This window comes from Ovis canadensis, chromosome 14, assembly GCF_042477335.2.
Source record: "Ovis canadensis isolate MfBH-ARS-UI-01 breed Bighorn chromosome 14, ARS-UI_OviCan_v2, whole genome shotgun sequence".
NCBI lineage: Eukaryota > Metazoa > Chordata > Mammalia > Artiodactyla > Bovidae > Ovis > Ovis canadensis.
This window is the reverse complement of record NC_091258.1, coordinates 18,184,381-18,197,566: the sequence shown is the minus strand read 5'-3', so window position 1 is coordinate 18,197,566 and position 13,186 is coordinate 18,184,381. Positions and strand designations below refer to the sequence as shown.

At 45.1% G+C, this 13,186-nt stretch overlaps 1 protein-coding gene and 1 non-coding gene across 2 annotated transcripts in view; one reads left to right on the top strand and one right to left on the bottom strand.

Moving 5' to 3' along the window:
• The window catches only part of VAT1L (vesicle amine transport 1 like), a 169,663-nt gene that overhangs the window by 133,673 nt on the left and 22,804 nt on the right, over positions 1-13,186 (bottom strand). The window contains exons 2-3 of the mRNA XM_069552395.1: positions 5,781-5,910; positions 1,271-1,486 (exon numbers count right to left, since the gene is read on the bottom strand). Of these exons, the coding sequence (XP_069408496.1) occupies positions 1,271-1,486; positions 5,781-5,910 (346 nt within the window). The remainder of the gene's footprint in view (positions 1-1,270; positions 1,487-5,780; positions 5,911-13,186) is intronic.
• On the top strand, positions 2,159-2,316 carry LOC138419838 (small nucleolar RNA SNORA15). The gene has a single exon (XR_011249095.1). It is a non-coding gene; the product is annotated as a small nucleolar RNA SNORA15 (small nucleolar RNA).

Here is a 13,186-nt window from a genome sequence, read left to right as displayed (position 1 = left end):
ATCCATTTCTTTTCTGGGGGATATTTAACTTTTACTGTATCTTTACTCATGGTCAAAAGACATCGGCAAATTTGCTAAAGTGATTGAAGATACTCTTCTTAAAGGCATTCCCGAAGTTTTATGCCTTCATATCTTTGTATGTGAGCTTGTCTTCTTGGAAAGGAAAACCAGAAATGAGTTTTACAGTATATAAGGTTTTGGTAGTTGTAGAAAGCCAAGATTACAAAGAAAAAAAAAAAAAAACCTTAGTAGAACCACCAATGAAAAAACCTTTAAGATATACACAACCTACGAGTTCATCTCTGAGTTCATAAAATGACAGAATCCTCAATACCAAGAACCTCTCACACCCTACTGGATAGTGTATCCAGATCTTCTCTTTTTAATCTCTATCCCCATAGAGCCCAAGACGTGGTATGTATTCAATGCACAGTCGCTGAACCAATGAGTGACATCTCTCACTCTCCGTCGATGGAATTTCCCAGTCAAGACATGACTTAGTGACTCAGCACAAGCACCTCTCATTCTCAAAGGTGAGAGTTCTCCTCCAACCCCAAGACACCCAGGGGAACACAGTGCTTGCCATGGGGCAGGCAGGCAGTACATATGATGTGACTGGTACTGAGATCCAGCCAAACCATGAAAGAAATCTCTGCCATGCCTGAGCTCCAGGGCACCAATTTTAATTTCCTTTATTTCCTCCCATGTCAAAACACACTTTACAGATGACATTCCTACAAGCAACCACTCTCCTGGGTAGACTTAGGTTAAAGTGTCATTCCCGCTGTGCTGGTACAATCTCCATCTACCTCCCTGCCACTCAAGAAAATATTTCAGAACACAAATGAACAAGGACACCATTAATCTGGGAAGTATCACGGATTTGTGGCAACTTATAAAGAGTAAATCATCCGCCGTTTTGGTATTTCAGATAATGTTAGTTGTACATGACCTACGGAGCATCTCACAGTGATTGACATGAAAGTTCACTGGGATGCCAAGACTGAGAGTGAGTGCTTCTCTACAGAGTCCACCACTGAGATACACCATCTAGGGGATCTTTCCAAACTCCAGAGAAACCATCTCTGAGGCTCCCATTAACCCCAACACATTCGTCTATACGAACTCTGCCATGCATCGGAGATTCAGGAGAACCACAGAGATCATCTCTAGGAATGGACACAGCTCACAAAGAAACATCATCAACCGCGTGTCACTCCACTCTCTCCACCCTGACCTCGGGGAGGAGGACGCGCAGCAGCCCACTCACCACGCCGCCGCCAGCCGAGTGTATGAGCACAGACATCCCCTCTCGGAGGTTGGCGACTTCGAAGAGCATCATGTAGGCGGTGACGAAGTTCATGGGGAAGGCAGCAGCCTCAGAGAAGCTCATGTCCTCGGGGATCTTGTAGACAAACTCCACAGGTGTGCACACCACCTCTGCCCAGGCGTTGTAGTTAACAAATGCCATGACACGGTCCCCGATCTGGCGAGAGGGAAGCACGGGGTTAGTGAGGTTCTTAGTCTCTTCTGAGAGATTTCTCAGATACACTTAACGATCTAGCGAAAACTATACAGTCCTTCCCAGGGGGGAAAAAAAGAAACCTCAAACCCTAAAATGTGCACACCTTCCCCTCACCTGCCTTTTGAGGCATTTTTGGATGCTCTGAACAAATCTCTGCAAGCTTCCCAGAGGCCATGGAAGCCACAGTCTCCATCCCTCTTCCGGAGCATAAATACACAGCGTGCACCATTGCGGGCCTTGGAATGTGAGTGTCAGGAGGTCACATTACCAATCCGACCTCTCATCTAATCTCCCTGTCTCAGGATGTGGAGGGTCAAAGGGGCAGGGCTTGGAGTCAGTCTCCTCTCTTTGGTTCTCTCCCAGCCCATATTGATTCCCTACCAGGCCAGTTCACTGCAGTATTTGCATCAAAGGTTAGCACCGGATTACCGATGGCATTAGATGTGAAACGTGGTGCGTCAGAAAAGTCATGTAAATCTGAGTGCAGGGAATTGAATAAAAGCAACCAGGCTCAGAGAGAAATAGGAGAATGCCAGCGGGTGTGAGGAGTGACCACCAACCTTTATTGCACACGTATTACACGGCAGACGTCACCCTAAGGCTGTCACGTGTTTTACCTCCTGATCAGAGGAGGCAGGGCTGAAGACTGTGGTTTTCTTTTTTTAATCAGTGGTTTACATAGCCAGACACCAGGCAGAAAAGAAAAAAGTGGTCTTCCTTTTAAAGTGGTTATAATCGTGTGCTAAGTTCCCCGCCCCCATAACATATCATTATTTAAGGGAAATACACAGTAAACCATCACAAACAGCTTATAAGAGCTGCCAAGTGCTAGTCCAATGGAACCATTCTGCTATCTGATGTTAGGCTTGTACTGTGACTCTTCAGTGCAATATTCAAACTGTTGCAGTCATAGTGATTTCTCAGCAAACTAACGGCTTTCATGCATCTGTGTTTTAGTTTACTTTTTTTTAAGTAATTGATTCTACTGTTTTCTTCTAGTTTAGCCTTTCTCTTTTACCTCTGTTCAACAAACAACAACAAAAGCCTCCTGTGAGACTGTTTTTTTTAATAGCTCCATATTACAGATGAACAATGAGAGGTTTTTGCAGACACTTAAACTGAAGCAAAGAGAAGGTCACATCACTGATCTGACCCAAAAGTCATGGAGGCTGAGAGCAGCTGGACCTCGATGTGAACACAGCGAGGCTGAGAGCAGCTGGACCTGGATGTGAACACAGCGAGGCTGAGAACAGCTGGACCTGGATGTGAACACAGCGAGGCTGAGAACAGCTGGACCTGGATGTGAACACAGCAAGGCTGCCTCCAGATAAAATAGTTAATTCATTACACCTAAGTGCTACAAAGAAGACACCGAGTTATATACGGGTGTGCAATGGGAAACCTACCAAGTCTGGGAGTATTAGTCTAAGGTCTTTAAGTTTCCGTTTCCTTGGCTCTTACACGGGTTTAATATTAGGAAAGGGTCCTTATGAGATTAAATAATATAATAGGCAAGCAACCTGCATGGCATGGTGCATGTAAACTGAGCAAAGAACAATCAGTGACCTCCCATGGAATTCACAGTTTAATGATCAAAAGCTAATTACTGACCCACTGAGTCTCATGAAGCAGAGGAAGAGCTGTCTAATGAGGAAACTGATGGGTGGGAGAGGCTGTCTCATGGGCAGTGAGTGCCAATCCTTGGAAGCATTGAGAATCAAAGGATGATGTCAGGAACATCACGGCTTGGACCAGAGGATCGTGCAGCTCTAATACTGGCATCCTCCTGTTTCAGAGTCATGCGAACCTAAAGCTCTATCATAACACCACAGAGTAGCTGGTGACCTGCAGTGCAAACAGAGTATGGGCAAAGAGTATCTCAACCACCTTGACAGTGATGGCCATACCACCTAGACCACCCTGAAAGTAATGGTCAAGCCATCCCGGCAGGGCTAACCGCCCCAGGCCTCTCATTTCATTATCAAAATGTCAAAAAGGGGGTCAGCCGTCAGATAAACCCTAATCTCAGCATCCAGAGGTGGGAGACTTTTTAAAAAATATCTAATTCACCTCATTATTTGATTCTGTTAGGGAAAAAAATTAGTTTTGGGCAACAAAGCCCAAATGATTCCTTTTCTGCAGTGCCCTCGGCAATAATTTTTCAAGGCTTCCTTGTAATTGATCAAGCCAAGAGAGCTAGCTGTTCCGGGTGTTGCTGTGTGTGCTGGAATTCTATCTCCAACATGATTGAAAATCTTAAGTCAGACGTATAGAGGGCATATTAGTATTGGTTTTTCTCCCCAGTCACGCCCTGATTGGAAACCCGTAGGTGGCTTCTTTTATTTGTTTGTGCAGCTGAAAGTACTGGAGGAGGGGTGGAGGAGATATGATGGATCAATCTGACAATAAGCAAGCAAGGGCTAACTAGCAAAAGAAAGATCATACGTGAGGGAAAATATATACAATCAAGCACAGTGATTCCTCCCTATAAACCAAGGTCAACCCATCCCTAAAATGGTGGGTTGTTTATCCAGTGCTCAGGATTGATAGAGCAAATGGTATGATCTTTTCCTTTGGGACCACATGGGGGAATGAAGAACAGATTGTATTTCTTATACGCAGCATTTTCAGGGAGAGACGGTGCTGCCTCTGGTTATATTGCCTACCTGGGGACAGAAAATGTAAAGTCATAGAGAAGAAAAGAAAAAGCACAACTACTTCTCTCTGAACATTTTTCTGCCGTGTTATCTGGAAACCACTGACAAAAAGACAGATGAGCTGGTTGAGGTGTCCAGACATTCATCATAACGAATTTGGAGCATATTGATATTTTCAAAGTATACTGAGGCTCTGAGGCACTGAGACCAAGCAGCAGGCTCAAAATTGATTCCAAGGGGATTTTGGCATTGCCTTTTACAGGCTTTTTCTTCCTGTATTAACCATCCAATGCCGCATTTGCAGGTGGGGAGGACGGGTAAAGACTGTGGGAAGAGTCAAAATTCTCTAGTGGTCTGAATTCAGGTTCACCTTCTACTTGCTCTCATTCTGACCTCATGGAAAACTACCAAACCCTTTTGAACTTCATCTCTGAAGGGATAATAATCTTTACCTTGCAGGGTTGTGATGGGGCTGAAAAAACAGTAACTTGCCCATGTTTCCGGGTATGGTGGATTCTCAGGTGTGAGGTCTCTTTGTCTCTCCATGAGGAAACACTAAAGTCGAGTGAGAGCTCTTATGCCTGATTTCCAATGGTATTTCTTGCTCTCAACTACCACAGTTTTGTGTACTTGATTTCCCCATAGGTTTTCAGTTTTTATAGACCAGATCCTATTTGATTTGCATGGTAAAAAGTATCTTTTCAGTGATTAAAAATTTTGATATTGGGAGTTATGTACATGTACAAAAACAGAATCATATAATAACCCTTTGTAGATTGTCTTATTCCCCAAGCCACCAACCCATAGCCAATTCTGTCTCATTGTCAGATACCTCTACCCTTTGTCTTTAAATTTTTCATCCAAAAATCCCCTTTCTCAATGTCTGAAATAATGACTTATAAGTGATCACTTAAATGCATTGGTTAAATAGATATTTAAAGGCACCAAATTATAAAACACAGAGGCTATTTCTCACCAACCTTTGCACTTTGTAATTAACTTCTGAGCCTGATGTGATGGCGAAATGGGAGCCGCAGGTAGAGAGAGGAGGGGTGTACGCTTGGTTAACCCGCGGCCAAATCCATAGTTGTATTCATTTTAATCTTTTAAAAAAATTTTTTTCTTTTCAAAAATCTTTTTAATAGCTATAAAGTGAATAAAGGGGATGCTAAGGTTTCCCCTGGCCACTTCACCAGACTGTTGCCAGGAGTTGTAACAAGATGGTCCCTGAGAAAGGCATGAGACATTGGGAAAGTCCTACCACTTATAAGCATCGTGTGTGAAACAGAGAGCTGATGGGAGCTGCTGGCAGCATGCGGAGCTCCAGGCCATGCTCTGCGAGGGGCGGGGCGGGCGGGGCTGGGGGCGGTGCAAGAGTTAGGGGACATGTGTGTGCCTATGGTTGACTCACTCGTATGGCAGAAATCAACACACGACTATAAGGCAATTATCCTTCAATTGAAATAAATTTTAAAAAGCAAATAAGAAGACACATAGATGATTTCAAACGCATTTTGCATAATATTTTGTTTAATCTTGTATTATTTCAATAGATTCCAGATAAGTATCACCCTTCCAGTCAGAAGTCAAAACATTACCTCAAATCCTTTAACGCTGTCCCCGAGGGCTTCAACAATCCCAGAACACTCAAATCCTGGCACCAGGGGGGTCTTGGGAGGGTTGTCGATATTCCCCTGGCGCACCATCAAGTCAATGAAGTTTAAACCACTGTAAACAGCAAACGTGAAAAGAGAGAAATTCACAATGAGATGGAAAGAACGCACTGGCTGGACTCTTCTTTCCTTCCCATTCCCTCCCTCCCTTTCCTCCCCCAGTTCCTCTCTTTCTGTTTTAACTTTCTGGAAAAATGTGTCTAATAGTAATGTTACTTAGCTAGATGTCACCAAGAAAGCAAAACAATGATCTCTCTAGACAACTTATGCTTTCTCAGCCCTTCAAATGGCGTCTGCAGCGTTCACGCTCTAATTCAAGAGAGAGTCTCGTTGTCCCCACTCACAGCCTCCTTACTCTAACTCTAAAAATGTATTGACCAGCCTGGTCATTAGCCATTCTAGCACTTAATTGAGGGTAAAAAAAATACTAGGAAGAGCTTATAAGAAGAAACACAGAAAGCAGCCAGACATAATGGCCACCCACCAATCTATGAAAAAGAAAGAGAAAAAAAGATCTAACTTAAAAGGTCTCAAAAAGACTGTCCCAAGTAGCTCAGCTGGTACAGAATCCACCTGCAATGCAGGAGACCCCGGTTCCATTCCTGGGTTGGGAAGATCCTCTGGACAAGGGACAGGCTACCCACTCCAGTATTCTTGGGTTTCCTTTGTGGCTCAGCTGGTAAAGAATCTGCCTGCAATGCGGGAGACCTGGGTTTGATCCCTGGGTTGGGAAGATCCCCTAGGGAAGGGAACGGCTACCCACTCCAGTATTCTGGTCTGGAGAACTCCAGGGTTGCAGAGCCAGACATGATTGGGCAACTTTCACTTTCACCTTCAACCAGCTCATAGACTTACACCAGCGCCGTGACACAAAGGCTAGCCGTAATGGTGACTGCGAGCCCTCATGAGAGGAGGCTGGGTGCACCTGCAGGGCGGTGGCTCGAAAGAGGCCAAAGGCCAGTGGGTGTGGGGAGCCTGAGAGGTCTGTTTCCAAACCTGAGTTGTCTCTGGCTGAGAGAAATGTTTTGGTATTCTCTATAGACATATTACTTTTGAAATAAGAAAGTTATCATTAAACTATATCAAAGTCATTGCCTTGGAAATCCACATACTTAATTCTAATGATGCTGCTAATCTTCCAAACTATTTTTTTTTTAAGAGCTACAATTGAGAATTGCATTTGACACCCGTGAAGGAATGAAGTGAGAAAGCGTGTGTGTGAAATACATGACCGTTTATTTTTTTGCACCAAATGTGGCTCTAATGTACTTCCTGTTTTCACAAGCTGCCATTGAAGGAAGACATGGGTTGGAGAAACCAAACTCCTCGGTCTGGCGCAAGGCCTGTTAGCCTCTGACCACAGCTTCTCTCCCAAGCAGAACCCTGAACTCTTTCTTAAACACAGCTTGTCCGTTTCTTCCTCGGCCTCTCTGGAGCCAAGGACACATGGATGTCCACCTACCACCTCTGGTCTCTGCTTGTCAGTCTCACCCATAAGCAATGGATAGGGGCAAGGAGGTGACTTCCTTGAAAGGTGGACTTTTCTCAAGGGTTTTCTAGCCACAAATGAGGCAAGATTCACATACTCCTCCCACCGAAGTATCTCTGACGTGTGCCCTTTCTGAAGACAGCTGCATGCCTCACACTTCTTGGCTCCCAGAATACCTGGCATGCCTCATACCCACAGCAACATAGTAGGTACTCAAGCAACATACATTGAATGAAGGAATATTCATGAATATTCAAACACACGTGCTGCCAGGTTGAGTACTAACGCCTTTTAGAAAACAGCCAAGGGATGCTCAGAGTCGTGGACACCCTTCTGAAATGTGTGTGTAGACTTCCAAAGGTCCTGTTTGGATGTTTAATAGTCCTTCGGGCCACTTATCAGAGAAGGCAATGGCACCCCACTCCAGTACTCTTGCCTGGAAAATCCCATGGACAGAGGAGGCTGGTAGGCTGTAGTCCATGGGGTCACTAAGAGTCGGGCACGACTGAGACTTCCCTTTCAATTTTCACTTTTCACTTTCAGGCACTGGGGAAGGAAATGGCAACCCACTCCAGTGTTCTTGCATGGAGAATCCCAGGGACGGGGGAGCCTGGTGGGCTGCCGTCTACGGGGTCGCACAGAGTCAGACACGACTGAGGCGACGCAGCAGCAGCAGCAGCAGCAGCAGCAGGGCCACTTATTAACCAAAATGTTCTCCAATAATGTGGCTGAATAAAGTCTCAATTCCACGACTTCTCCCTGGGTAACCTTGGGTCGGTTGTTCAACCTCTCTAAGCCTCAGTTTCCTCATCTGTGAAGTGGGGGTTATGAGAGCACCCATATCACCAAGTTGCTGGGAAAACTGATGAGAGTCAAGCATTGTGCCAAATAAAAAGTACGTATTCAATAACAATAATATCTGTGTCTTCTATTAAGAAGGCTGAAGTGTGAGATATATTTTGGGAAGATTGCCATTAAATGAGAGTGAAAAATCGTTTCAGAGCTGAAATGGGAAAACTTGAGCTATCCGTAAGCTTCGCTTCTGTGAAATAGCCCATTTTCCGACACAATCAAATAAATAAAGCATCACTGTATAACAATAAAAGGAATTTCTACGTGCCAAATCAAACACTCCATCTCATTTCACACATATTTCAGCTCACTGTGTTATATCCTCCATGTGAAAACTTATGATTTCCCAAGACCCTGATGGAGAACTGGCAGAAGAGATGACTTGGCAGTTGTGTAAACGCGCCAGCCCCTTGGACAAGGCTTCAGCCGAGGCCTGTCGCACTGCTCCGTAGGGCAGCCTTCAGTTTCCATCCAGCACGAAGTGGGGGCAGTGATTGTAAACGAGGAGGCAGCTACTCAGTGCCAGAGAGAAGGGCCAAGACTTATAGAGCCTTATATAAGGGCTTAGCCTCTATAAGGGCCAAGACGTTATAGAGCCCCGCTTTCTCAGGGAGGCATGCAGTCGAGATCGTGGAGGAAGCCAGCCACCTTCAGGATGGAAACATGAAGGAGGGGTGTCCCACGCGAGGGGGGATGGGTCAGCGTTGCTTATCTCAGCACAGAGAGGAGGTGACGAGGTGGTAACGAAGCACCTTTATGCTACATCAGACCTGTTTCGTGGTGCCTGCCCATGCACCTCCGCCTCAAATGGACCCAGCCAGCATTTACTGAGGGCTTCATTTGGGGCAGAAACTGGGATAAACATTTTCCTTTTGTTATTTAAGACTCAACAACACTCCTACAAAGTATGAACTATCATACCCACTTTTCAGGTGAGGAAACTTCGGCTCAACAAGTTACTTGCGTAAAGTCTCATCTTTGGAAACTGTCAAAGTCAGGACCCAAATCCAAGCCAAGTCCAGAACCCAGGCCCTCACAGATGACATCCTATTCCCTCTTTAAGGGACTTCATCCACTGCCCTTGATGACGGGGGTGCATCCGGGGGCCACATTTATAACTTCCTATCTCTTGGCCAGCTGACTGTACCAGCGGTTGGACCCAGTGTTGGAGGAGTCACCATTCCTAGTTTGAGCAGGAGCCCATTGGTCCAAGAACTGGATCTCAGAACCTATGAACTGGGAAACATGCATCAAGAGAACACCTTGGTAACCAGAGAGGATGTCAAAAGCCAGGACCAAGCTGGCTCGCAGAGCCAGCCCAACAGCTTCCACCAGGGCCAGCTATACACACCTCACTGCTGAATTATCAAGGATGGAAGAGTCCACTCTCCACCTGTGGTGCCACCTAGCCCCATGTGCCCGCTGCCGTCAGACATCTAAGGGGTCCTTGGATGCTTCACATATGTGTTTATAACAGAGCTCTTCATTGGGTTATGTATGTGGTTTCTGCCTCATGAACCCCAAATACAAACGAAAACAAATACCATAATCAATATCCATAAATCACTCACTGGACAACCATTAATGACCTCATTTTTTTTTCAAGCAAAACAAGTAACATTGTTTAGAGATAATAAGCTCTTGCCCAAGACCACAGGCAGTGACTTAAACTTGGGTCTGTCAAACACATTTTTCTTTCCACCCCCTCAGGAAAAAACACAGGGGCATATCAAGCCACGCATCGTCATTATAATAGTTTCCAGTTTTCTCTAAGATTCCCTGGTGGCTCAGACGGTAAAGCGCCTGTCAACAATGCGGGAGACCTGGGTTCGAGCCCTAGGTCGGGAAGATTCCCTGGAGAAGGAAATGGCAACCCTCTCCAGTACTCTTGCCTAGAAAATCCCATGGATGGAGGAGCTTGGTGCAGGCTACTGTCCATGGGGTCACAACGAGTCGGGCACGACTGAGCGACTTCACTTCCACTTTTGGAAATTCTGAGTGAGGGGAAGGGGCAATGACTATGTCTGATGATTCAGGCCCACACCAGGGGTACCTGTCAGATGTCTTTCTTGCTGGCTTTTTATGTGGCTCTCTTAAATGTCAGAGCGCACTCCAAAAAGAAATAGTGCTGCAAGCTGCTTGATGCAAAAGCGCAATCCTGTGTTTCTCCAAGACTGATATAGTCATAAAAGTAAGGCTCTTCTTCCCTCCCACATTAAATGATTTAGTCAAATAAGAGGCTTAAGGTGTTATTACTGAGATTTATAGTGTCTCAGACATAATAGCAAAGTGATTTAGTTTTTTGTATATGTATGTATACATATGGGATTCCCTGGTGGCTCAGACGGTAAAAGCGTCTGCCTGCAACGCGGGAGACCCAGGTTTGATCCCCGGATGGAGAAGATCCCCTGGAGAAGGAAATGGCAACCCACTCCAGTACTCTTGCCTAGAAAATTCCGTGGATGGAGGAGCCTGGTGGGCTACAGTCCATGGGGTCGCAAAGAGTCATTTCAGATTCTTTCCCATTATAGATTATTAAAATATATTAAACATAGCTCCTCCGCTATAGTAGGTCCCTTTTTGAATCTATTTGATAGACAGTAGTGTATATCCGCTAATCCTAAATTCCTGAATTTATCCCTCCACCCTCCTCCCCTTTGGTAACCATATGTCTGTTTTCTTTGTGAGCCTATTTTTGTTTTTTAAATAAGCTCAGATGTGCCACTTTTCAGAGTGCATATATGAATGACACTGTACGATGCTTGTCTTTCTCTGTCTTGCTTGCATCCCTTACTATTTCTGTCTTGCTTGCGTCCCTTACTATGATGGTCTGTGAGCTCATCCATGCTGTTGCAAATGGCGTCATCTCGTTCTTTTTTATGGCTGAGTGGTCTTCCATCATACGTATGCATGTGTCAGGCGTGTGTGTGTGCTCAGTCATGTCTGACTCTGAGACCCCGTGGACTGCAGCCTGCCAGGCTCCTCTGTCCCTGGGACTCTCCGGGCAAGAATACTGGAGTGGGTTGCCATGTCCTCCTCCAGGGCATCTTCCCAACCCAGGGACTGAACCCGTGTTTCCTGTCTCCTGCGCTGGCAGGCGGGTTCTTTACCACTAGCACCGCCCGGGAAGCCCATGTACGCGCCACATCTTCTTTATCCATCCATCTGCCGATGGACATTTAGGTTGTCCCCACGTCTAGACTATTGTAAACAGCACTGCAGTGAACACAGGGGTGCGTATCTTCTCAAATTATGGTTCTATGCCCAGGACTGGCATTGCAGGACCAAATGGCAACTCTATTTTCAGAGTTTTAAGGAATCTCCCTAATGTTCTCCGTAGTGGCTGTACCCATTTACACTCCCACCAACAATGCAGGTGGGCTCCCTTTTCTGTACACCCTCGTCAGCATTGATTATTTGTAGGTTTTTCAGTGACGCCACTCTGATACTTCATTGTGGGCTCGCGTTGCATTTCGTTGCTAATTAGCAATGTTGGGCATCTTTTCGTGTGCCTGTTGCCTCCTTTGCATGTCTTCTCTGGAGAAATGCCTGTTTAGGTCTCCTGCCCACGTTTTGATTGGATGACTTGGTTTTTGATATTGGGTTGTACGAGCTGTTTGTATAATTTGGAAATCTGTTACTTGTCCGTTGCACCATTTGCAAATATTTTTTTTCCAAGGCTGTAGGTTGTCTTTTCATTTTGTTTATGGTTTCCTTTGCTGTGCAAAAAGCTTCTGAGTTATTTCTTAAAGGACACCAGTAAGTGGATGACTGAAAAATCAGCCCAGCTATAGTTTACTAATTTTCCAGTTTGAGAGAAAATTGGCCCAAAGAGGGATTTAGCAAAGAAGAGCAAGTAGATGTGGAGAAAGTCCCCTTTTATTTTCCAGGTGACGGCAAGGTGAAGGTTGCTCACGGGAAAGGGTTTTGGACCTCCTGCCGTCTTGTTCTTCCCAGAGGCCATCAGCATCCTCGGCACTGACCTCAGGAGTCCAAACACACAGATCACTAGACGAAGGACAGCGAGACGAAAATCTTGAGAATCTTCCAGAAGCCCACTTCTCTACTAGTGCAGCCCAATCATATAATTTGATCTCGCACTCAATAGGAATCCCTAATCTTGCCCCATCTTTGGTTCAGTTGAGAGATACATGGCCACAGAAACCACCTTTAGAAACCCCCTGTTTTACTTTCTGAGGGATGCTGTTGAACATATCATTTGTTACAAGAGACGTTCTCTTCTTTATGAAGACTGGGGATTTTGCCTCAAATTTCAACACAGAGGTTTAGTTTACATGGGTCTCACAGGCCCAGTACAGTGTAGAAACTGATCATACTTGTTTCTCTGCACTGGCGACTAGGAAGCTCCAGGCCAAATTTGTAGCACCCCTCCCTGAAAACAGCAGAGCTTTCTGGAATTCATCCTCTGTGTCATTCTAACACTCACCATCATCTTAACTTTCTAAATACTTTGGGGTTTCCATTTTTAAATATCTTAGGCTCTATGGTCTTGGATCTCAAACTTGATTGTACACCAGAATTCTGAGGAGTTCTTATTAAAACACAGATGGCCGGGTCCCACTCCTGGATGGTTGACTAAGCTGGTCTAGGGCGAGGGTCAAGAACCTGCATTTCTAACAAGCTTCCCTCGCTGCTGCCGCTGACGCTCTGAGAAACACACTTAGAGAGCCACTGCTGTACCATTTCTTTTAAAGCTATCTCAAGTTGTCTTTGGGATGAGACAAGGTAAAAATTAATAGATGATGATTAAGTAGATAAGAAAATGAAAAGCTCTCTCATAGTCCTCTAAGGCAGCTGAATTTTTTGATCCTAGTCCAAAGAATTATATTTCTCTTGTTAAATGTGGTCTTATTAGATTAGGTTCATCATTCTGATTTGTCTGGCTCTTTCCTGGATCCTAATTCTTTCATCCAAAAAATTGGCTCTTCCTTTTGGATATGTAGCCTCTGAGAATGCAGTTATCAAGCCA